The 26,280-nt window shown below is 41.1% G+C and overlaps 1 protein-coding gene across 2 annotated transcripts in view; it reads left to right on the top strand.

Annotated features, from left to right (window-relative positions):
• The window catches only part of LONP2 (lon peptidase 2, peroxisomal), an 84,966-nt gene that overhangs the window by 54,092 nt on the left and 4,594 nt on the right, over nt 1-26,280 (top strand). For both annotated transcript variants that reach the window (XM_027513682.1, XM_027513684.1), the window contains exon 12: nt 17,299-17,441. In XM_027513682.1, coding sequence (XP_027369483.1) covers nt 17,299-17,441 — 143 coding nt within the window. The remainder of the gene's footprint in view (nt 1-17,298; nt 17,442-26,280) is intronic.

The raw sequence follows: 26,280 nt of genomic DNA, 5'->3' as shown, positions 1-26,280 counted from the left end.
TTTCATGGTAACATTTATTTGGTGTTTTTTGTTTTTTGTTTTAATCAGTGATTCACAGAACAAATCCTAAATGATACATAGTTAAGTAAATCTGGGTTAAGATACTACCAAGGACACCCATAGTGTGAAAGTGAAAGTTGCTCAGTCGTGTCCAATTGAATAATTAGGATAAGGACTTTCTCTTGAGACGACGATTTTGATTGTATTTCTTATTAGGAGATACGGGACTCCAAGCTGGGTCTTACGTTGTAAGTGACTCTCCTCCAGATTTTAGTAAAATAATTATAAGATATTCTAAATTGATGTTTATGACCTTAACCAAGCCAAAAGAAAATTTTCTGTCAAAAAAAAATCTCAGGTTTTCATGTCAGGTTTTCAAGTTCAAATGGAGCTAGCTTAGTAAATGAAAGTTTCTCATTAAGAAATTGAATTATTTAAAATGAGAGTATAAAATTGTTTTATATAAAATTAGAGTATGAAGTTGTTTTAGAAATTTCGAGTAATTCAGTGAGGGAGTTATTTTTAATGTTAAAAATATTACTGGTGTTAGAGTTACTGCCAGGAAGAAAAGTAATTTCAGGCCACAAGCTTTAAAAACAGGCAGAAACCTCCAGCATATCGAACAAACTTTCTGGAGTAGGCCCAGAAATACTGGTCTGTGAACAGTTGTCTTTGTATTTGTGAGGTCTTAACTGGCAGTTAAACAGAACAAATAATAGAATTTAAAAGGCAAGTGAGATTCCTAATTGATTTGTGTTAGTGGAGGAGTATTTATGGTGTCGGTCACTTACCTATAAAGTCTGAGAAGTATTTCATGAAAGCAGCACTGCCTGTGTTTTTGTATGTTATTAGTGTGTTCTAAATTGCCCTTTTCCTTTCTGCGATATTAGTTGGATCAAAAGATAAAAGTTTGTGGTTACAGTTTTATTCTACTTTTGCCTGCCTTTTAGCCTAGGACACAGATATCCCATGTATTCAGTTTTGCAGTTTGGAGGTTTCTCTGTAAAGGTCCATTTGTTAGCTTAGGTCTATTTGTTCAAATACTCTTTTACCATATATGTTCATTTAATACCTATATGATTTTCTTCCTCAAAAATTATCTCCAGCTAAGGATTCAAGTTATAACCAATGCTTATGAAGTTTCTCAGAATATGGAGCATTCTAAAATTTTTTTGGAAAGTGTGGTATTTATTGGAGAAGCTACGTTAAACTTAATGTGCCTCAAGATGTTAGTTTCTTAACTATTCTCATAGAAGTCATCTGAAAAATTGATTAGATGAAAAAAAAGACAGATGAACAGATTTAACATGAGGTGGGTTAGATGTTGTTATGGATAAACTTTAAAATGTCACTTCAGGCAGTATGTATGTGGTTATGTTATGGAGATCTCAGATAAACACTTAAAGGAAAAATGAATTAAACTAGCTGACTTACGGTAAGTAGATGGGTACTTTGGGCCTGAGATGAAATTTCCAGTGTTGGCATCATACTTGGTTTCAAGAATGACTATATCTCAGTTGGTCTTGATGCCTAGTAGTGTAAATCCTCCAGCTTTGTTTTTCTTCAAGATTGCTTTGGCTATTGTATGTAGGTTCCTCAAATATCTGTATTAATTTTAGAATCAGCTTGGTGACTCTGTACCAGTAAATCACTAAATAAATGACACCTTTTTTTTTTAATTTATTTATTTTTATTGGAGGCTAAATAACACCTTCTGATATTTTGATTGTGTTGCATCTATAAATCAGTTTGGGGAGAATTGATAATTTGATATTAGCAAGTCTTCTAATTCATGATTAGCTTCATTTATTTAAGTCTTAATAAATGTTTTTAAGTGTTTTAATAGTTGTAGTGGTGAGCTTTTGCATATTTTTTCTTTAGATATATTCCTAGTTAATTGATCTTGTATGTATGTGTTATGTGTGTATATTATTGTAGATAATATTTTTAATTTTCTAATGCTTATGGTTGCTACTCTATGAGAATACTATATTGATTTGTATCCAGCAGACTTGCCAAATTGAAACTCTGATTTTTTTGAATTTTCACTCAGTCGTGTCCGACTCTTTGCAACCCCATGAGCTGTAGCCCACCAGGCTCTTCTGTCCATGGGGATTCTCCAGGCAAAGATGCTAGAGCGGGTTGCCATGCCCTCCTCCAGGGGACCTTCCCAACTCAGGGATCGAACCCAGGTATCCTGAAATATAGGCAGATTCTTTACCGTCTGAGCCACCAGGGAAGCCCTACATATACACCATCAGCTATCACAAATGCAAATAATGTCAGGTTTTACTTTTTCTTTTCTGATCATTATAGCTTTTATTTCAGTTCTTTCCTAGTGAACTAGCAGGGACCTCTAGGAGAACATTGAAAAGAAATAGTGGTGCTAGACAAAGGGATCAGGAAAGAAAGCCTGTGAAGAACTGCCTATCTCTTTAGCTTTGGTTTTGTACATTTGGGCCACTTGATTGATGGCTGTAAAATCTCAATTGAGTAGGATTCTCAGTAAGCTGTCTAATTTGACTCTTGATTGAATTTGTAAGTCCCTTCACAAAATTCCCCAGTAAAGACTAGGCCTTGCTTATTTAACTGTTAACAGACACATCTTTATAACCTTAGCCATCTACTTCCCTGTCCAGAGGAAAACAGAAGCTGTAGTTTGGAAAAAGGGTTAAGTGGTTGGGTGGTATGAGTCAGAAGCAGTAGGATTTAATGTCAGTGAAAACATGCCTATCCCCTCATGACAGATGCCCTGGGCCCCTTGCTGACCACAAAACATTGGGTTGGCTAGACCGTAGATCTAACTCTACGACAGTTTTCTCTAGTTCAGTCTGGATCGCAGTTTGACTGAGTTGCATTTCAACATGTATTGGTTCTCTGATACATTTGCCATATGTAGGACAGTGAAATCAATGGAATATAGTGGAAGCAGGCAGATAACAATATCCTTAATTTTTGATATCCTTTCTAGGCGACTTCACATTTACAAATGCATCAAAATAAAATATTCAAAGTTCATGGCACTGTTCTCTGCCTTCTTTAGCTTTAATTCTCCTAGGTGTCTGCACTCTCGGCCGTTGGCAGGAGTGTGCTGGCTGAGGGAGGGGGTCTTCCTGCCTGTAGCAGCGGGTCTGCTCTGTGCCAGGGCAGGCGGGGGCGGGGGGAGATGCCAGGGAAGAGCGTCATTCCGACGGGCCTTCCTCGCCGCACATCCCACTCATCTGCTAGGGTGGCTTTTCCGTTAGCCTTTCTTGGGTCCTTTCCTCCGAAGGAATCCTCTTCTGTCGAGCTGCTTTCAGCTCTTTGTTGTGGCTTCCTGGCATTGACTTCTCAAGCCCTCAGCATACTTGACAGTGGTTATTTTAAGCGTGGCTCCTTTGTAACCAAAACAGGAAGCTGTTCCTGCAGGAGAAACAAGTCCCTTTGATTCTTTTTCAGCTCTTTTCCCCCAACTACTTGTCATCTCCAAATCTGAAGCATATCCATTCTCTTGTCTAATGTCATTGGTTTCTTTTATGAAAACACTGCTGCTGCTACTGCTGCCGCCGCTGCTGCTAAGTCGCTTCAGTCGTGTCTGACTCTGTGCAACCCCAGAGACAGCAGCCCACCAGGCTCCCCCGTACCCGGGATTCTCCAGGCAAGAATGCTGGAGTGGGTTGCCATTTCCTTCTCCAATGCATGAAAGCAAAAAGTGAAAGTGAAGTCACTCAGTCGTGTCTGACTCTAGTGACCCCATGGACTGCAGCCTACCAGGCTCCTCCGTCCATGGGATTTTCTAGGCAAAAGTACTGGAGTGGGGTGCCATTGCCTTCTCCGTATGAAAACACTATGTATAATAATGTCTTCAGGAAGTAACTTCTGAGCTTTGTGTAACTTTTCGCTGAGTTCTTTTGTCTTTGACTTCTTGCAACAGTCTTCTGTCCAAATGGGATCTGTCCCTTTATCTTTTGGATTTTTACATTGTTCAGTGCTGTGTGACAGATTCCTCCAAAACTTGGTAAGGCAAAAGTTGTACTTAGTGCCCCAGAAGTTAGCAAACATTTGTCATCTCACTGTATCTGTGCGTCTGGCACACAGGAGCAGTTTAGCTGGGCAGTTGTGGCTTGAGACCTCTTGTGAGGTTCTCGTCAAGCTGTAGCCAGCGGAGGTTCAGCTCAAGGCGGATGTGCCCCCAGGCTCGCTGACGTGGCTGTGAGTTGAAAAGGGTTCCAGACCCGAGTCCAGTGCATGTGTGGATGCTTCCCCGCACTGACAGTTCGGGGACGCCAACTGGGTCCACGAATTCAACTCAGTTCTGACACTACCCATCTGGAGACGGCGTTCCGTTCCACAGACAAAGGGCTCCGCCTCACTATACTGCCCTTCACTCAGAGACAAGTCACAAGCCCAGGTTATTACCTGGACTTCTGACCAACTGGCTCAAACGGGAGGTTGCCACGATCTCCTCCTCCGCCTTCATTAATTTTCTGGAACGGCTCACCAAACTCAGGAGACCCCTTTGACCCAGTAGATTACCGGTTTACTATGAAAGGATATTAAAGAGTATGAATCAACTACATAGGCCAGGGCCAGAACAAAGGAGCCTCTGTCCTCACGGAGCCTGGGGCCCAGCAGACGGGCACAGGGAAGCTCTCCAAAGATGGACCAAAGAGCTCTGCTTTGGGGTTTTATGGAGACTTCATTGCTTAGTTGTGATTAACTAGATCATTGGCCAGTGGTGACTTCTTCAACCTAAGGCCCTGCCCCTCTCCCCAGAAATCAGGGAGTGGGAAAGAAAGTTCCAGCCCTCTAATCTTCTGGCCACCAGCACTGTCCTGGGTACTCCTGGAAGTCACCTCATTCACATAACGAAAGATACCTTTATCACTGTCAATACTTAGGATATTCTAAAGGCCTTGGGGGTTGTGAGCCACAGTGGTGGTCAGATCAAGATAAGAAATACTTCTTAAAATCACAACATCACGTAACAACCTGGGTTCCTTGCTGACTGATGGCCAGGTGTTCAGCTTCTCGCCACATTGGCCTCTCGCTAGGCTTAGGACATGGCTGCTGGCGTCCGTTAGTGAGAGAATTGTGCTAGGGAAGAAATGGAGAGCTCGCAACAGAAGCTGCAGGCTTTTATAATCCTCATTCTGCCACGCTCTGTGGGTCACACCTGCCTATCCTCGTAGAGAGATGGCACTCCACAGGGTAGGGCCGCTGGGGACCGTCTTGAAAGCTGGCTCGCACAGACTTTTTTTTTAACTTATTTTAAAGAAAGTTATTATACATTTCATTTCTGATAATACAACCCCCCCATTCCTGAAGATTAAAATAGTTTGTTTAGAGTTTTAAAGGAAACCTGTGGTTTGGGTTGTTAATAGTGGAAATTGCTGTGCGGCAAAAACAGATAAGCACAATTGGGTAGGCCTTGAGGGGAGAAAAGCTTAATGAGACCCACAAGCAGATGAATGATTCTTTAGTAACGACTGAAACAACCCTTATTTAGTCAGCTTTTCATGAGGGTGGACTTGATTGATACTGTTCTTGTTTGTTTTGCTTTCGCACATAAAAACTTGGCTAGCTGTTTTTAATGAAGTGAGGGTAATTGAGTCGTTTCTTACTACTTGGTTCCAGTTACAAATAAAAATCCTCAAACATTTTAACCTAAATCCCGTATCTTCCTTTCTGGCTAGTGTTAGAACAAAAAAGAGAGAGTAATTTGTGTGCTTGCCTCTGAACCCAAAACCGCAGACCAGATGCTTGAGCTGTTTATTTTAGATTGTTACAATAATACTCAGAAGTCCGATTTTCAGTTTCTGAAAAAATGCCTCCATCTGATGTTAAGAGGTCTTTGAACAGAGTGTGACAGGCCACAGTTTTAGTGTTGCTATGGGGGCTGAATTTAAATTGGTCTACATTTTCCTAATTTTTAAACGGCGCAGCTTTGAGAATTTCTGCTCATCCTTACAGAATTTACTGTCTTAAAAGGCTGTAGCAGTTCAATAGTCATTATAGTCTAAGACACTTTATTATCAGAAGGGTTTTTCTAAGCCAGCATTTAAGTTTGTACTGTTGAATATCCATCATCAAACTTGAGCTGATTTCTTATTAAAGACCCAGGTTGCACAGATAGGGCCAAAAAGTTTTGGTTCACTTTTGCATTTTTAGTAAAGTCTTTCTTCATCTGTTCATGCTTATCTTTCCTTTGACTGTATTAGTGACTCAGGACAAATAAAGTTTTCTAATAGTCAAAGAAACAGCTAAGGTTAACTGTTAAGGAATATGGATTTAAGAGAGAGTTTCAGTCCCAGGGCACCTGCCTGGCTTGCTGGTGGTTCTGAAGTCTTGGGAGTTTGTAGGGTTCTGTTACAGCTAATTGGATTTTGCAAACCAAGATCCAATTAAATTTAGAGATTAAGACTTTCTATACTAAATCCTTCACATTTGTAGGGATATTAGGCAGTATGTTGTGTCCAAACATCCAAAACCAAGTGGCGTTCTAATGTTGAGATGAAAATGTCATGTTGGAATGTACTCCCGTATCATGAAGATACTCTATATTCTGTTCTGATGCTTATGCTGATTCACTGGTTGTTCCCTCTTCAGTACTGGCCTGGTTTAAGAGAGATTTGTTCTACTATGTAGACTGTCAGGAAGCTGGAATAAAGGAAAAACCCTAGTTACATATGATAAGAGACAAGTAAATGTTTGCTATTTAAACTGTATTTGGAAACAGGAAAATCAGATATTGACAACGAATTAAAAAGTCATTGTTCCACTTAATGAATCATGTAGGAAGTTGCAGTGGCTTTTGGGTGGCATTGACATATATTATCAAAACCAGCCTTAAGTTACAAGGTAGTAAAATAATACCTACTTTAAAAAAAGCTACAGACGGTCTCCGCTTCTTAACTGCTAATCCAAGTAGTTCCCCAAGACTATTTTCTGAATCTCTGACACAGGAAATGAGATCTATTAATGCCACACACAAAAAAAATCCCTGGGAGACAGGATACAAGCTCTCTTGTCTGGTACAAGGTTAGGGTCGTATGTTTTGGACCATTGTATAGCACTGATTTATTCAATGAGTCAACTAACAGTCACTGAACACTTACGATATGCTAGGTTCTAGATTGGATTCTGGGCAGGAAATGAAAGAGAATTTGTAATAGGTAGTCCATTGGGGGAGGTAGATATAAACAAATAATATTTAGATGTGGGATAAATGCTGGTTTTTAAAGTGCTGTAGAGGCATTGAATTGATCATTGAAAGCTTCATTTGATTTATTATAAATATTGTAGCTTTTAAAATTTGGTTTTAGTAAATTGAGACAAAATAGTCATTTATTTACATCTCAAAATTCATTGAAATAGATGGGGGGAAAAGTTTTCCAGATAACCTTTTTTGATGTTCTTTATTTTCATGAATAGATGAGAAATGGTTCACAATCATAATGTCCATCTTTATCTCAACAGTTATTATATAGAAATGTTTAGTAGATCCCCCAAATAATGAAGAAAGTATTGGCAGAAAGGGCTTGAAAGACTTTATTGCTAGCATGAAGGTTTTTCTGGGCATTTGATCCACAGATTTCTCCATTATGACTAGTTCCTTTTTAAAAAAAAAAGAAAGAAAGAAAAACAGATTGAAAATATGCAGGCACAAATGCCTTGGCAGCCAGGGTCAGTAACTTGAGTCTCAGTTGCATTCAGCACTCTTCCTCTGGCTGGGAAGATGGTTTTCTGGAAAAGATTAACCTGAAACTGACAGACAAATTATATAGTTGAAGATATTCAGGTTTTTCTGAATTGTTTTTAGAAGTTTTGTTCTCCCCTTTCTGCCTTCCTAAGAGAAGGCTCTTAGATGCTTTTTATCTATGGTCAGTTTAGCTTTGAGGCACATACTTCTCCTGTCTTGTAAGAAATAACAAAGTCACTTATAATCTCAGCATCACATCTCAATTTTTAAAGTAGACTACTCAGGTTTTTTTTTTTTTTTTTTTTGGTTTTATAACTACAGCCATACAAATCTTTTCCTTTATAGCTAAATGGGGTCTGGATCCATGTTTACATTCCCATGTATGCTAAGGAGTTGAGATGTAAACAGTATTCCCATTCATTGGTCCGTGCACGACCTCTGCCAACTTCCTGTTAACACACCTGGTAGCACACATCCTGCCCTCTGCACACGAGTACAGTTGAGCCAGTCTGTAAGTTTCATTTTGCCTCTGCTTCGGGATTCAGGAGCCCAGTGTGATTGGATTCAACTTTCAAGAAAAAATTTAATCATTCAGTAATAATTGTATTACAGCGTAAATTTTCATTTATTAAAACTCTTTATATTTACTTGACAAAGTCAGCATTAAAAATCTGGTAATTTCTTGGCAAATCAAGTAGTGATGAAGTGTTTTGGTGACTTGTCCTTTGTCGACACATGTTACTAAGGTTATAGGCAGTCACTGTGCTATACACCTAAAACTAACACAACATTGTAAATCAACTGTACTCCAATAACATTTTCAAAAAAAGAATGCAGTAGGAAAATTCAGAATAATTCAGCAAACCATAATTGAATACCTGTTTCGTATGAAGCACTTGTGATGAATTGATGTGGTAAGATTAGAGTTCCTGTAATCTGACATTTTGCAGGTAGGGGCTCTAGGGTGAAGTTTCTTATCCTGGATTGTGTTCCTTAAATGTTAGTCGAGTTATGGGTGGTGGTTATGTACTCTTTCAGTTTAAAAGGCATTCCAGTGGGAGCTTTGATTAGAAAGGTAATTTGACACTGTATGATGGTAGATCTTGAATGCAACTCTTGGAAGTTAATTTGTTTAATTTGTAATGAAAACCTAGTAAAGATATTTAAGTCTGGAAATAATGTAATTAGAGTCGTGATTTGAAAAATTCATTTACAAAGAGTGAATAAAATGAATAATAGGAAACTAGGAAGAGAAACCAAATTAGAAGGCTCTGTGATAATTCATGCAAGAAGGCTAACTGTCATTTATAAAGTTCCTGCTGTTTGCTAGACTCCTTCCTAAGCACTTTACATGTATTTACTCATTTAATCCTCTTAATGATCCTATAAGATAGATATTATTTTTAGGCCCATTTTACAGATGAGAAGACTAAGGCACAGAAGATTAAATAAAGTCCCAAGGTTCACAGCTAGTAAATGTCAGATTTTAATTTAGGCTGAACAGCTCCAAGCCTAACCTTAGAAGCTATACTATGATTTCATTATTCCTATATATCCTGTATCCATTATTCCTATAACTACTATTTGCAGTGTACATACCATTTCTCTCTTTTCAGATGAGGAAATGGAGCTTAAAGGGCTTAGGGAAATTAACAGTCTGAAAATGAAATTTAAAAGGCAGTTCCATTTACAGTAATATCTAAAAAACTTAAATACTAAAGAATAAATCTCACCAAGGAGGCAAAAGACTGGTAGGCTAGAAACTACAAAACATTGATGGAAAGAAATTTTTTAAGACCCAAGTAAATGGAAGGATATCCTGTGTTCATGAATAGGAAGACTTAACATTGTTGAGATCTATAGATTCAATGCAGTCTTTCTTCTAAAACTTCAACATCCTTTCTCAGAGAAATAGAAAAGCCAGTCTTCAAATTCATGTGAAATTTCAGTGGGCCCCAGATAGCCAAAACAATCTTTGAAAAAGAACAAAATATAGGACGCACATGTCCTGACTTTGAACTTTCTACAAAGCTACAGTAATTAGGTGGTATGGTACTGGCATAAAGACAGACATGTATAAGCCAGAGGGACAAATAGAACAGAAAGAAAGGCTCACATATGTGGTCAGTTGATTTTTAATAAGGATGCCTAGATCAGTAGGGAAAGCAAAGTGTTTTCAGCAAACTGATGCTGGGAATACTGAATATTCACATGCAAAAGGATGAATTTGGACCTTTACCTTATATATAAAAGTTGACTAAAAATTGATCAGTAACCTAAACTTAAGAGCTAAAATTATTAAGCATCCAGAATAAAACAGTGGGGAAATCTTCATGACGTTAGATTTGGCAATGACTTCATGGATATGGAACCAAAAAACAGGCAACAAAAGTAAATAAGTAAATTGAGCTTCATCAAAATTAAAAACTTTAGTGCGTTAAAAGACGTAAGAAAGTAAGAAAAAAAAACCTATAGAATGGGAGGAAATATTTGCCAATTATGTGACTGACAAGAGATTGACATCCAGAATGCATAAAGAACGCCTACAACTCAACCAACAAAAAACAACCCAGTTCAGAAATAGTCAAAGGACTTAAATAGACACTTTTTCCAAAGAAAATGGGCAAATGGCCCGTAAGCACATGGAAAGATGCCTGTCATTGTTAGTCACTAGATAAATGCAAATGAAAACTACAGTGAGCCATTACTTCATACGCAGTATGATGGCTGTAATGAAATAAAATGGAATATAAAAAGCCACACGTCGGTGAGGTTGTGGAGAAATTGAAACATTTGTGCAGTGCTAATGGGAATATAAAGTGGTGCAGCTGCTGTGGAAAACGGTCCATCAGTTCTTCAGAAAGTTAAACATAGAACTACCTTGTAACCAGGCAATTCCACTTTTAGGTATGTATCCAAAAGAGTTCAAAGCAGGAATGATAGCAGTGTTCATGGCAGCATTATTCACTATAGCCAAAAGATGAAAACACCCCAAGTGTCCATCAGCAGATGAATAAACCAAATGTGGTATCTGCATATAATGGAATATTATTCAGCCATGAAAAGGAAATTTTTGATGTATATTCTACAACATGACTAGACTTAGAAAATATTAAGCTTAAGTAAAACAAACCAGACCCTGAAGGACAAATATTATAGAAGTCCACTTAATATGCAGTTGCTTGGATAGGCGAATTCATTGAGACAGAAAAGTAGAATAGAGGTTGCCAGTTGGATGTAGGAGTGAAAGAATGGGAAGTTACAATTTAATGGGTTCAGAGTTTATATGCAGATGATAAACTTTCAGGTATAGATAGTGGTGAAGGCTGCAACAACATTGTGAATGTATTTAATGCCACCAAATCGTACAGTTCAAGTGGCTAAAACGCAACAGTATGTACATACATATTCTCATAATAAAGAGAGTTACCCCCAGAAAAAGGAAGTTTCCCCAAATCATACCAACTTGTAAGAAATGGACCACAAATCCAAGCTGTCTGACTCCAAGGCCTCTTGGAGATAAAGAGGATCAGTTGTGCCTCTCCTGGATGTTTCTGAAGATCTCCCCCAAATCAGGAATACCGAAAATGGGAAGTTCATGTTTTTGTATCTAAAGCAATTTGGTGTATCTGTCTGAGGCCCTAAAGTCTTTAAATCTAAACATGTCAGCTTAAGGGTTGACTCCTGTGGGAATTGGTCACTTTTTAGAAAGATTTGTTTTTGTTCAGTATTAAAGGATAATGTTTAATGGCAAAATCATCACTGTTATACAGATATAAAATGAACACATGTTAAAGATTTAAATGAACTCATATTAATGAGAGAACCAGTAAGATCAATCATAGTAAGATCTGGTTCCATGGAGAATTCAAAACATAAACATCTATATAGGTGATCAGGAATGCTGAAATTAATTTGCAAAACCAGCTTCTTGGGAAAGGGAGAGGACAAAATACGTGTTCATTTCTGTGGACAGGAATCATCTCTGTTACTGTTAGTTTCCTACAGCTTACAGGAAGATAGCTGCAAGGCACCAAGGCACGGCCTGGAAGGACGCATTGGGCCGCTTGCCCAGTAATCTGTGTTTTGCTCTTTTTTAAGTCTTTCACGGTTTTTTCTGACAACAGTCATAGAAGGGAATGTGTATGTGATGGCAGATTAGTTTATTATTTTCAGTCAGGAAAAATTAATCTAACCTCTAAATTTGCCACCGGGCTACTTGTCAAGGAACTCCTGAGCTACAGGCAGCTTTCCTCAACCCGACTTCAGGTAGAACAAAGTGCTCCCTTAACCGGACATCCAGAGTCCTGAGGCTGTCTGTGATTTACTGTGGACGTCAGGAGATTTGCTCAATCTTCCATCACTTTCCTGGAGTATAAAATGAAGGATTGGACCAGACTTTTTACTTTCTGCCTAGTTCTTAAATTTTAATGGATCATGGTTCCATCCTGTACTCGAATTTCCTGACACTTGCTGAATTCTGCTAAGCCTCAGAATGAGATCTGGACGTTCTTGGAGACATCGTATTAGTATGACAGGAACAGGTAGCATTTGTTCCTTTGGAGAATTAACCCTCTGTGTCTGAGTCACCCCTGTTACTTGATTGCTGGTTGCAGTCAACAGTATTGTACACCCCATCCTCTCCTCCATCCCTACCCCAAATGAGTTAAAAAAACCTTTATTCATGAAAATGAATGCTTTTTCTTTCATAATCTAGAAGAAGGGGTTCGTTTTATGTCTGTACCACAAAATGTAGCTTTTGAACTCATGAGAGTGGGCTATTGAGTGTAGCATATGCTTCAAGTTAAGCAGAATATGGAGAATAATAAGTGATACCTGCAAGGTTCTGTCTTGAGTAAAGATGATTGTAGATAACCTGGGGCTGTGTGTGGTAGGGTGGATTTTTCTTTCTGCCACGTTCTGGGGAGTAAGCGGTTGGTGTTGGTACCTGTTCCTGGCCTCTGCTACTTTCCCTTGGTTGGATCACTTGCTCAGAGACACCATTTGCTGCAAGATTTGTTCAAAAGGTAAGAAACCTTTTTTTAAACAAACAAGAAAGCTACTGGACTTTGCTGAGGTATTACACCCCTGTTCTTCCTCCTGTCCTCCTCCTCTCCTAGGACCTTCCATTGTCCCTCCTTCCCACAGTGATTCTTTGGCGCTAGGGCTTGTTTATGTAAATTGTGTTCCTCTGATGGGAAAAGTGGTTGGGAAGTATCACCTGATTGTGTCCTGGTGACAGCTGCTTTGGAAGGCCGACACCCACCCGCTACCCCTCGCGCCCCAGGAGTTCTCAGCTATAGAGTATCCTTTGGTAGTAGCTGTGGTGACGTCGAGTTTCGCCCTTGCTGTACCGAGGTCCACATTTGCTGTGCTGGCAGAGCTTGTGCCTTGCAGGTTCAGCCTCTGGTGCTGTCTGCTTATCTGCCACCTTCATGCCTTTCAGCCCCTTGGTTATGCCCTGACCACCCTGGCTATGTCCTGAGTTAGACTCAGGACGGGCTGATAATACTGATGAGAAACATGGGGCAGAGTCTTGAGTCTTGGTGTCTTTTTCTATTTTCTTAAATAGAATAGAAAAAATAATTTATGTCATCCCCTACGGTCATGTGTGGTCAAAGCCCTGGCTGTGGGACCCTGGGTGGGGTTGGGGTGCAGAAAGCATTTTGTTTTCTTCCAGTGAAATGGGCTATGGAATAAGACACGTGGGTCTTAGAAGTCTGTGTTAAATACTGCTCTATATAATTCAGTTTTTCATTTATGCATAGTAAAGCTTTTAGCATTATCAAATTCTCCCAGCAACTCTCTAAGGGTTACTATAATAGTTATGGTTTTACTGATTGGAAAACCAGATATGGAGAGGTAAAGTAGCTTTTTTCAAGGCCAACTAGGAAGCCAGAGCCAAGATTGGAGACTTTTATTTATTGACTATCTCATCATGTAATCTTAACCTCATAACTCAGGGAACAGCTTGTATTAACATTTTGGATTATATAACTTCATTCTTATATACTTTTATATTAGTAAGATTCATGGCATGAGAAGGCTTTTCTTGCATCACTTAAAAACACTTAGGGAAAAAAATTATTAAAAAAGAACACTTAGCAGTTTTAGTGACTGTATAGTATTTTATTAGATCCATGGGTGTACCACAGTTTACTTAATCATGCTCCTAATGTTACATCTTTATATTGGATCTAATTTTTTGCTGTTAAAAATAGTGCTACAGTGAGTAGATTTGTTATCTAAACATTTGTTTAAAGTTAAAGATAGGTTCCTGAGAAATAGAATCACTGAGTGTGAGATTATGAATATTTAGGGAACTTTCAGTATATTGACAAATGGCTTTCCAGAAAGATTGAATCAACTTATATTTCCATAAGCAGTAGTATTTGAGAACATCTCTCCATTCTCTTTAATGTTGAAGAAATGTTTGTCATTTCTTAAACTTTATTGGTTACTTTAATTTGGTAACCAGAAAATGTAACTTGGCTTTTATAATTTAAACTTCTTGGGCTTCCCTGGTGGTCCAATGGCTAAGACCCCAGTGCCGGGGACCTGGGTTCAATCCCTAGTCAGGGAACTAGATCCTCACTGCAACTAAGACCCAGTGAAGCCAAATAAATAAATAAAAATAAATATTATTTTTTTAAAAAGCTTCTTGGTGAAATAATCATTTTTTCATGTGACTGTTACCCATGTGTTAAGAACCACTGTTTTACCCCAAGATAAGGGCATAGAAGAAAGTTAACTGTGCACTTCCAGCAGGAAGGATCTGTGGGACAGGGCCCTTGTCCTCTTGTTGTTTGCTGTGCCTTAGAAAGTCCATCTGGCATGAATGTTGTGATCTGGGGCAAGGCCAGTTATGAGTCCCAGGGACTCTGCCACTGTCTTCTCTTGGTGCTGATCCCTTCTGACAAGGGAGAACGGGGCATTTGAATTGAGTACTGAAAGCTTATTCGAGGACTCAGGGTTCAGCTCTAACCTGGGCCTGATTCCTGGAATGGCATGTTGGTGAGATGACGGTTAATGAGGAATCGAAGTGTACACTCTGTGTACACTTCCTTACATACATTTCCTTACTCACTTTGTGTTACGCAAGGTACAGTAGGGGCTTCCCTGGTGGCTCAGTGGTAAAGAATCCACCTGCCAATGCAGGAGACACGGGTTCAGTCCCTGGGTCGGGAAGATTCCTGAGGAGGAATCTGAAGAAGGAGGAAATGGCAACCCACTCCAACACTCTTGCCTGGAAAATCCCATGGACCGAGAGGAGCCTGGTGGGCAGTAGTCCATGGGGTCACAAAAGAGTCAGACACGACCCAGCAACTACACAACATCAAAGGTGCGGCAGATGGCTCTTGAAATCTGGTGCCAGCCTGTCTTTCCTGATTGGCTGGCACCATTTCCTTGACATGAAGCTTTAGTTCTCTAGGCTTGTGTTCCGTGATGGAACATTTCAAAGCACAGATTAGTTTTAAGGTTATTGCTTTTTCATCACCCAGCTGCTGTGCCTAGAGCCTGGAGTGAATGGCCATCCTTTGCATTGTAAGGTCTAGTCGCATTAGAAGTAGCTCTCCCCACCCCCACCCCCTCTGTGCTCAAAGCACTGAATTCACTACTCCACTTGGAAAGCGATGGGATGTCCCAAAGCATTGATTACATAAATGTGGATTGGCTTTCACCCATGCAGTTTTCCTTCCTCCTATGATAGTGAATTCCAGACTGGCAACTGTAATCAGATCTCAGGAAAGCCCGACACAAAACACAACAGGCTAAAGAAACTTCAGCCTCTTCTAGGCATCAGCTAGAGTTTCAGAGCCCTTCATTTTTAGTGTACGGTAATCCTAGACAGTAGTGCTTTTTTTTCTGTGCATTAATTTTAATTAAGCAATGACACCTGCTTTCTGTTCTGCTCTGAGATCTGTGTGTAGCTAAACTGTAGATTTAAGTGCCTTCCCACCCTCGATCATTGATGTTGCTGCAGACAGAGCAGCAGGCAGAAAATCTCCCACGTGCCACCGAGTAACCCAGGAATTGCTCGATTTTGTGGAACAGATAAGTAAGCACTGTAAGAAGTTGGAAAGATCAGGGAAGACTTCTCAGAATCTGATTGAGCCAAAGATCAAGTGACATTGCAGAAGTAGGACTGTGAGATTATCTGTAAGTTAACACCCACACTTGGGGTACTGTGTGTGCATTGCACTTTGCAGTCTACAGAGTTTTCTCTTCAATTCTTTGTATAAAGTCAAGTAGCCAGCAGGTAGGAAAAAGTCTGAGCTGTTGTCCGTTTTCACTCACGATTCAGTCTTGAAGAGGAGCCCTGTAGGGTCCAGCAGGAGAGTAAGCCAACAGAGGCCTTCGCCCTGACTTTACAACAAGGCCGCAAGACACGGGCATCTTTTGGGGACACTCCAGGATGTGTCCAGTTATCATTGGAGTCTAAAATTAAGGTCTAATATTATTAAATGTATTCAGTAATCACTTTTGAAAAGAAAAGAGTTAGTAGAAAATAATACTTTTAAATTCATGATGTATCAGAATAGAAGGATCATAGCAAAGCTAGAATAAATACATATGGAATATACAATGTTTAGGTGACTTTATAATTATCATGTATTGTATGTTAATATATATAGTAATCATCTCCAGAAGGAAGGGTGTATGTAAAGAAAGTAATAAAGGAAAAATGTTTTTAAAACACTTTGTGAGACAGAACAAGAGCTAGAAGAATTATGACAGAACTAAAGGAAAAGTAAAGCAGGGAATGAAGCTGAATAGAGCCAGATATTTCGTGCATTTTTAAACCTCTTCTCATTTTCGGTTTCTGGCTATAGACGTAAGTAACATTTTTCTTTACTCAGATTGAAATTACAAAGACCAGTAGAGAAGGTCTTCTAGGGCAGCTGGCTCCTGTTCCCCGGATGTCTAATCCCAACCACAATGAGTCAGTCCTTTGACAAGATGTCAGCAACCAGGGCTCTTAGGCAGGTAAAGGAAATGGTCCATTATTATAGGGGTTTCAAGCCAGGCTTCATGTTCTCTTACCAGGCACTGACAATTATATTTGTTTTTATTGGAAAATAGTAACCTTGGAGTTGAGCTGTATGTTTACGCAAGAGGCATTGCTTCTATGGGTTCTGTCATTTCCAAGTTCTCGTTGCCCGATAGAAATGGGACAGCTGATGGAACTCCTCTGAAGAAGGGCTTGAACAGTTTAAATTGTGTTGATTTCACAGAGAATTGTACACGTTGATCTGTGCATCTGACCCTTGAGGTCTGGCCTCTAAGGGCAAGCAGTTGAGTAGTACCAGGCATTGCTCTTAGCTGAATATAATGGTTGAAAAGAAGACAGGCAAGGTTGCTGCCTGGGGGAGATGAGGAGAAGCAAGTAAGAGTAACTGAACAGAGCGACGCACTGTGCCATCCTCAGGGGCTCTTGAGAGACTGATTCTTCTGTTGTGTTCCACAGGTACACAGGGTGAATTTTTGTGCCTCAATACATGAATAAAGGTGACTGAACTACTAGAAATCCACTGAGCTTCTGTTTGATGTTTGCTGATAATGAATTCTCATCCTGTACATCTCTGAGTGTTCTTGAGTAAACTTTTCTCCCTTAGGTTGCAAAGAACACCTCTTAGAAGATGGAAAATCCGATCCTGTCAGTGACACTACCGACTTGGCCCTCCCACCTGAAATGCCAATTTTGATTGACTTCCATGCTCTGAAAGACATCCTTGGGCCCCCTATGTATGAAATGGAGGTGAGCATTCTTGTTTCTTCGTTGATACCCACCTGTTAACTCTGTTGGTTGCCTGATAGATTGGGGAAGAAATAGGTTTGGCTATTTGGTGAGGCTGAATTTCGTCTTCAGATTGGAAAATTGTTTTCTCTCTAGTATTAAATGTTGGCACTTAATGTGATAATAGGGCTGCCCAGGTGGCACCAGTGGTAAAGAACTTGCCTACCAGTGCAGGAAACCTAAGAGATGAGGGTTTGATCCCTGGGTTGGGAAGATCTCCTGGAGGAGGGCATGGCGACCCACTACAGTATTCTTGCCTGGAGAATCCCATGGACAGAGGATTCTGGCAGGCTACAGTCCTTGGGGTTGCAGAGTCAGACGTGACTGAAGCAACTTAACACAACACAACGTGATAATACATATGGCTTTTGCAGAGCCCCAGAGACCCTGCCTGGTGCTCTTTTAGAAACCCAGTCTGATCTTATTCTTTTCATTCAGTTCCATTTTAAGAACAGTGTCTCTGACCCCTCCTTAGAAATTCTATATTCCTATTTATGTGCTTTAATTAAGGATTCTTCCTCTGTGCTATCAAAGGCTTGGCAGAAGGCAGTAGGGAAACAGCCTAGTACATAATACCTAAGGACATGAGCCTGGCTTTAACTTCAGGCTGCTCTAGTGCAGACCAGATGACATCTTTCAGGATCTGTTCTTCCATCGTTATTACTAGTTCCTTTCAGGTTAAATCCACGTGCAAGTCCAGCTCTGTGTTGTTCTTGCTCCCCTAACCATGCCTCATAGTGGGATGCCAAGCCATAAAGGCCTGGGAGCAGGACTGAGTCAAGGCAACTGGGTGGAAATAGGTATTTGAAGCTGTGATTACTGAGGTATGGTGATGTATTTCATAGGATGCTTATATAAACATTGATGAAGCAGTTACTAGAAAAATATGTATGTACTACTGAACTTACTAGCACCTTTCTTCAGAAGCTTTCCCATCACCTTTTCTGTATAAAGGGGAAAAAAATTTCAGACAATATATCTGGTAAGTTAAGCAGAAGACAGTCTCCCATCCAGCATTTGAAACCACTCCCAGTAAATATGAATTTCCTCAAATCTTAAAACTGAGGGGAAATAGTTCCCAAAGCCGTCTTGTTTATCTGTTTAAACTCTGAGGTGATCATTTAGCTAATGAGCCTCTACAAAGCGATCAGCTACAAGAACAGAGCACATTTGACAGTAAATGCGGTCCTGAACAGTAGAATCAGAAACATTATTTTGGTTATTTGAATCCTTAAGATACTGTGGATTTAAATTTTGAAGTGTTGAAAGAAGTGGAGCAAAGCTTATCTTAGTTGAGAAAGCTGTTTCCTGTTCCGAGTAAACCCAGTGATTTTGTGAGTGAGGATGGAGACAGGTTCTGCTCCTGCATGTCCAGTGGGCTTCTTGCTCTTGGCTTTCAGAACAGTCTGTGTCAGTTGTTCTTTGGGAATTTACACCAGAGCAGTTAATAAAAACAAAGGATGGCTCCTTGTTTCTGTTGCATAGACCCTTCTCTCCCAGCCACATCTGCTCCTGTTAGGTTTGGAAACATTGCTGACATTCTTGGAGCTTTAATGGAGAAAGAGCCGAAGGACAGAAAAGAGAAATTTTATAAACACTGCTTAACAGCTCTGTTTGATATCATTACAAAAATGATTTTATTCTTTTTGTAGCATCTGAGCTATTACATATGAACACTTATACCAACACGAATCCTGTAGCCATTTTCCCATCTATAAATAGCATCTTAGAATAGAAGGTCCAGGTGTCTGGGAGTTTGGAACATTTTGTTCATCTTTTCCATAGCTGAGAAAATTTATGCTGGTGCAGGGGGTTTCTTTCTCTACCTCTAGTGGTCTGATGACCATCACCCTCTGCCCCAACTTTTGCATCTATGAAATAAAGATTTATGGAACATTTCTTTATTATCCACAAGGGCTTTCTTTGTGCTCGGGGTCATCCATTTTACACACAGGAAAAACCTGTGTGTGATAAATGAATCATGCAAAGTCACAGAAGGTGCAGTTAGTGAAGCCAGTCTGCCAACTCAAATCCAGCATTCTTTCCCCTCGCCTAGAACACCCTGCAGCCAAGTTGACTCCTGCCCTTTCCTCTCTGCTGCAAAAGAATTGGCTTGAAGTACAGCAATGTAACATAAAGGCATACCTGCTCTACCTCAGAGTTTCACTTCTATTCTTACCAACTGTGGTGCTCTGTTTTGGACTGGGAGGTATAAATTATAGAGTTGTTAGAAAATGGAGGAGTTTTAAAGTCCTGGGAAAAGGATACGGCATTAAGAGCAGGGAGCCTGGGAAGAGGCCCTGAACAGTTAGGGTCACGTAGGAGAAGAGGAGCCTTCACAGCAGAGAGAAACAGAAGGAGCAGGCCATCAGGTAAGAGCAGGACGAGGATACGGTGCCGCCATGAAAACTGAAGAGGAAACTGTCTCAGGAAGCAGGAGCGTGCGGGTGTGTCTGCTGTCTGTGTCCTGGATCTGACAGCGTGGAGGGTGTGGGCGACCTTGACAGAGCAGGTTCACAGGGAGGGATGAGTGTGTGAAGAGGGTCTGGACCATGCGGAGCAGAAGGAGGTTGCCGGGAACTCCTTCTGCAGTTCGACTCTGATGGACCGCACACAAGTGAGGTGGCTGGAAGGGACAATGGAGGTCAGAGGGAGGGGGTTACACATGGCAGCCTGTTTGCTAATCAGAAGAATCCCATAGAGTTGGACTGAGTTTGCTGGAGAGAGAGGTGGTACCCCGGGAGCAGAGTCTCTGGCAAAGTGCTATGGGAGGCGGTATCTGTGATGAGGATCCCTTGTGCGGCGGATGATGGAGAAAGGGCCAAGGAAGAGATGATAACACTGGAACAGAGGCATCTCGGTGCCCAAAGAGAGTGGTGAAGCTGGGACAGAGCTGGTGTATAACATGAGGATAGAGTTGGTGGTCTTGAATACAAGTGAGCTGGAAGGATAAGAAAGTGAGTGGTCAGGGAAGGGAGTGGTGGAATTCAGATTTCAGAGGCTGTATGGCTGCTCTTGGCAGTCAGAACCAGGAAAAGGGTGGCTGGGTTAGGTTGAGGAGTATGTTTAGGGGTCAAGGGGGTGTTTAGAGACAAAGAAACCAGGTTGCATGAGTCTCAGGTACTTGCTGAAGATGGCTAGGATGATGGTGGGACTCAGGGTGGCCAGGAGGGAGAAGAGTGGTTTTGAACATAGAAGGAAGTGGGCAAAGTATGAAGATGGGAAATCCAGCCACCATAAACGGGTCTTGGCAGGAGGAGGAAGAGGCCTGTCACTCACAGGATGAACCCTTCCCCCGGGACTGTACTGGCGCCATCTGATGCAAGGCAGTAATTGTGTGTCAGTTTTTAGAGCTTGGTGAGTTAACGGATATAAAGTACCCACCATGGTACCTGTGTGGATGCATTTGTGCTGTCATGTCCGACTCGGTGACTCCATGGACTGTAGCCCATCAGGCTCCTCTGTCCGTGGGATTTCCCAGGCAAGAATACTGGAATGGATTGCCATTTCCTTCTCCAGAGGATCTTCCCAAGCCAGGGATTGAACCCGAGTCTCCTGCATTGGCAGGCAGACTCTTTACCACTGTGCCGTCTGGGAAGCCCACCATAGTGCCTCATACATGCTAAAAAAATGAAAAATACTAGTTTGTGCAACCACCGTGTACCCTAAAAACACATAGACCCATGCCTAGTCACAAAAGTAAAAGTCCCTGTGACTTTTATTATAAGCCTCATTATTATTTGCTTTAATAACATCACCATCCCTTACTATACTTTCAGTTCAGTTCAGTTCAGTTGCTCAGTCGTGTCCGACTCTTTGTGACCCCATGGACTGCAGCACACCAGACCTCCCTGTCCATCAGCAGCTCCCGGAGTTTACTCAAACTCATGTCCATTGAGTTGGTGATGCCATCCAACCATCTCATCCTCTGTCGTCCCCTTCTCCTCCTGCCTTTAATCTTTCCCAGCATCAGGGTCCTTTCCAGTGACTCAGTTCTGCACATCAGGTGGCCAAAGTTTTGGAGTTTCAGCTTCAGCATCAGTCCTTCCAATGAATATTCAGGACTGATTGCCTTTAGGATCGCCTGGTTTGATCTCCCTGCAGTCCAAGGGACTCTCAAGAGTCTTCTCCAACAGGACAGTTCAAAAGCATCAATTCTTCGGCGCTCAGCTTTCTTTATAGTCACTCTCACGTCCATACATGACCACTGGAAAAACCATAGCTTTGACTAGACAGACCTTTGTTGGCAAAGTAATGTCTCTGCTTTTTAATATGCTGTCTAGGTTAGTCATAACTTTTCTTCCAAGGAGCAAGAGTCTTTTAATTTCATGGCTACTGTGCTTTACTTTTATTGAAGATGAGTCTGCAAAAATATGTTAGTACCAAAAAACGTCACTGACCTAGCAAACTAACAGGGAGGAGGAATGACAGGAAGGCACATTTCTGCTCATGTTACATTCCTTTAGAATTCTCTCGGCGGGTTGAAAAAGGAGTTCCTGAACAAATGAGAAACTTCGTCTAGATTTCAAATTTAGGAACAGTATCATTAGTCACTTTTTCATATATAATAACAAGATCAGTTAAATCCACTTAAAAATAAAAGATCTCCCTGCGTTATGAGCTTTTAAAAATGGGAGAGAGTGAAGCAGGTGCAGGCACCCTAGGCTTCCTTCTCCCTGACTGCTTCTCAGATCACCACCTCAGAGCAGGCCTGGATCCAGATATGGAGGATTTAGGAGGGGCCCAGCTGTTGAATCTTACTGAGCTAGTCAGTTATGAGATTGTTATCAATAATGGTAAACTTGGTTATGATTACTTTTATTGATTATGTGAACCTCTTTGGGGTGAGATGAGAATCTTACTTTCATTATCATCATAGTGAAGCCAAGAGAAGCCTCCACATGATTAGATACACACATATACATATATGTATATATCTCCATATTGATATACATACAAATTAGATACATTATATAAATATTATACAATCCTGCAGTTCATACTCCCCTCCCCCCAAAAAAAACCAACATATGAAGAGTTCCTATATACCTCTGGGGATCGCTGTCTTAATCCCACAAATTGCAAATATGGTGACTCAGTCAGAAGAACACATAAATTTTAGGGTTTCCAGGATGCATTTGATTTTCAGTCTCAGAAAACCAGTCATCCAAGCCACGAGTCTGTTTGGTCCAGTCTGCTAATCCTGACAATCTGTCATCTGAGTGTTTGTGACTCCATTCATAATGAGTATGAAAGCGTCCGTGGTATATGAAAAGTCCTTATCCAGATGTCACTACCCTTAGAGAAAACAGTAATACAGAGAAGAGACTAGACATGGAGATTTTAAAAAGCATCCTGAATAGAAGGCAGGTGAATTCCAGGAGATTCCATCCACGTGCTTCCCTTGCAGACAGACACAATCAGCTGCTAGGAATAACCAGGGTATGTAAACATTGAGGAAATGCCCAGAGTCATGGTAGTAAACTCCTCCTCCACCCCTCTGATTCAGGCCTGCTGTGCCCCACACTCCCGTTAGACTGTACCGGTGCTGCACTCGCCTGGCCCACCACCAGTCAGTTGTGCCAAGGAAAGGCCTTCCTTACTGGAAGCATCTGAAAGCGGCTGGCTCTCAGCAGCACTGGTGTCGGGCCAGACGGGGCTGTGTCACACTGCTTCCAGAGACTGACCCCAGGGCCCCTGCAAGCGAAACGCTGCCGAAACACATTTACAACTAGAAACATCAGATATTCCTCCAAAGACTTTACAGAAGTTGGCAGATGGAGAGCTGCTGTGGTGACAGCCCTGGCAGGAGCATAAAGTATGCTGTATGAGCTATAAAAGAAACTGTCGTGTGGTGTGACCATCACCACGGGGCAAACCTGTACACATACCACAGACGTCTGACAGCACAGGCTTTGCGTTTAGTGAGGCACCGTGCTTGTCTTTGGAGAGAAGGCCCACGATATTATCCTGTCTTGAGTCCTTGGCACATGCTGGCCTCTCTGCTGTGAAAAGGCATCCTGGCCTTTTTCTTCCCAGCAGACACCTGTCCCAGCACCCCAGACATGGGCCCTCGCCTCTGCAGGGCTCTCTGTAGACAAGCCCTGGCTAGATCCTCTTGTCGCACTCCCCGTGCTGGGGGATTAGTGACCCCTTATTCTTTGTGGTTAGGCAGGTAGTCTGTCACGGCCCTGAGGTTTTGGTTTGCTATCCCTATGATCTGTGATGGAGCCTGGAGCCAGATGCTAGTACAGCCCTGATGGATGAAGGAAAAATTTCATCCCTCCAATAGCCACAATAGTAACTAACCAGGTGTTAAAACTGCACATGTTGGTCTAGACTTGGAAGGGTCACAAAGAGTTGCGTGTATTTACTATTTCAGTCAAGTATCAATAAATATCACTATTGAGTTAATCAAGAGGAAAGAACAGTGAAGCCTGGTGGGCTGCCGTCTATGGGGTCGCAGAGTTGGACCCGACTGAAGCGATTTAGCAGCAGCAGCAGCAGCAGCAGCAGATGCTCAAATGCTCCTTAAACACTGCTATCACTGAAGTGTTAGGAATGCAACTATACTTTATAAGACATATCATATCATTAACTTTATTAAATATTTTAAACATTTCCTCAGTTTGCATATTTACATGATTGATAGAATTGTTACAGAAGAAACTGACCGTTTCTTTGAACAAGCTTTAGTTAACAGATTAAGGAAACTGAAGCACCAGTTTGAAGGGAAAGTGAATGACAAGTGAACTTGAGACACTCATGTTCCAGTTTGACATTTAAAGGGATAAATGTCCTAAGCATCAAGCTGAGGCCTGTCTTACCTAATATAATTGATGATTCTACAAACCATTAATGGCGTTAGAAACTGGTAGCAAAGCACCAATAGATACAGTTTTGAAATTATTGTCTTGAATCTCATTAGGGAATAATATAAAATACAAATTGTTCTATACACAGTTTAAGATGGCTGGGAAACTGCATTCAGGAGCAAGAAAGAGCATATCTCTCATCTTTTAAATTCATATTTACTTCTACTCACTATTTCTGAGGGAAAAATACAGAGAAAATGGATGCTTGGTAGTTAAGAGAATTGTTTATTTCAGAACAAATGACTTTGAAGAGTATGACTCCAAGTTCTTGAGTTACAGGTTCTTTTTCTTTTTTTCCCCCATATATAATACTATATATATATGGTTTGGGCTTCATGGGGTCTTAATTGCTATACTCTTCATTGTGGTGGGTGGGCTTCTGTCTAGTTTAGGCGCGAGGGCCCAGTGGCGCCTCAGCATGTGGGGTCTTAGTTCCCCAACCAGGGATCGAACCTGTGTCCCCTGCACTGGAGGGCTGATTCCTAACCACTGGACCACCAGGGAAGCCCCTGGATTCCTGACTGTCTTAGATGAGTGTTACTAGCCTGGTGGCGAGATTCTCGGTTTGATAGCAACTCCTGCCTCAATTCCCCACCCCTGTATGTGGTTGAGTTACACAGATTTGTCACTAGTCCCGTTCTCAGGTTACTATTAGAACACTTGTCATCAAGCTAGAATACATGATTCTGAGCCTGCATGGTTTTGGTTTGGCCACATGTACTTATCTACCCTCCTGCCTTTCAGTGAACTACATACCAGTTACTTCTACCCAGAGCAGCACGACTCTCCAGTAAATGGAGCATGTTGGAAACTGGCTTGGCTTCTTGAAGCAATGTGATAATCAGCATGAATCTTACTCTTGATTCTTTGGGCACATTATTTTAACAAAATGAGTTTTGAGGATTCAGCTATTTTTAAAAGGGGGGAATTGTTCTTTTTATAGCTAACAGCTGTGCAGTATGGCTTTTTCTGTTAAATTAGCACAGGATTAAGTATATTGAGGATAATAGGGCTGGTTCGGGTCACTCAGCCCTAGAAAAGAGCCATGAAGTGAAAACAGGAACCCCTGGCAAGTTCCCACCCACTAGGTGTCGTTCAGGTGTAGAGAATTGCTCTTATATTAGCAAGAACAAGCCTTGTGAACACTTGTATAAATCGTTGTTTCTGTTTTCCTTAAATAGTACTGATCTTCTGCACATTGTCCTTTCGCATCTTTCTCCCTGAATAGATACAGAACAGGACAGATGCAAAGGTGGAATCCATGGTGCACAGCGTCAACTCAGCCATTACTGCAGCCTGGCCTTGCCAGTGTCTGACTTATCATCAGATATAAAATTTAAATTTAAATATAAAACCAACTTTGAAAGTAGGCTTTTATGTTCACTATTAAAAATAAATGCCCAATAGCTTCAAATGATTTCACACATCCATTTAAAATCAGGATTTTCAGCATCTAAGCCCCTTGGCAAAGGATGGAGCATCCCCCAACCAGCCCTTTAACCGGAAACTCATCCTATAGACTCTGCTGCACCTTAAAGAGAAGGTTACCTCTCAGTGGAAAAATCTCATGCTTGCATTAGTGCTGGGTGGATATATTGTGCCCAGTTCCTCTAACATGCATAGCTTCTATAGGAAAAGAAATTTGAAGGCTCAGCGTGTGCAGTAAAAGTTAACATGATTGTTTTTCAACTGTTACTTTTTATGTTTTCATAACTTGGATGTGCTAACCGATCTGGCTCGTAATCTCTGTTGAGTGACACGATGATGGCAGTGAGAGCTTATTCTCAACACTAGCGAGGGACTAAGCGGATTTGTTGATCTAATATAGATTGCTGTGTCTTGGATTTGTTCAGATTTATATGGACAGCTTCTGGGGATAAAAAAAAAAAAGGACAGTGAGGCAGCATGGTGGGTCTCCAAGCACA

The sequence above is a fragment of the Bos indicus x Bos taurus genome, chromosome 18 (assembly GCF_003369695.1).
Source record: "Bos indicus x Bos taurus breed Angus x Brahman F1 hybrid chromosome 18, Bos_hybrid_MaternalHap_v2.0, whole genome shotgun sequence".
NCBI classification, from domain to species: domain Eukaryota; kingdom Metazoa; phylum Chordata; class Mammalia; order Artiodactyla; family Bovidae; genus Bos; species Bos indicus x Bos taurus.
This window is presented reverse-complemented; position numbering and strand designations above follow the sequence as displayed.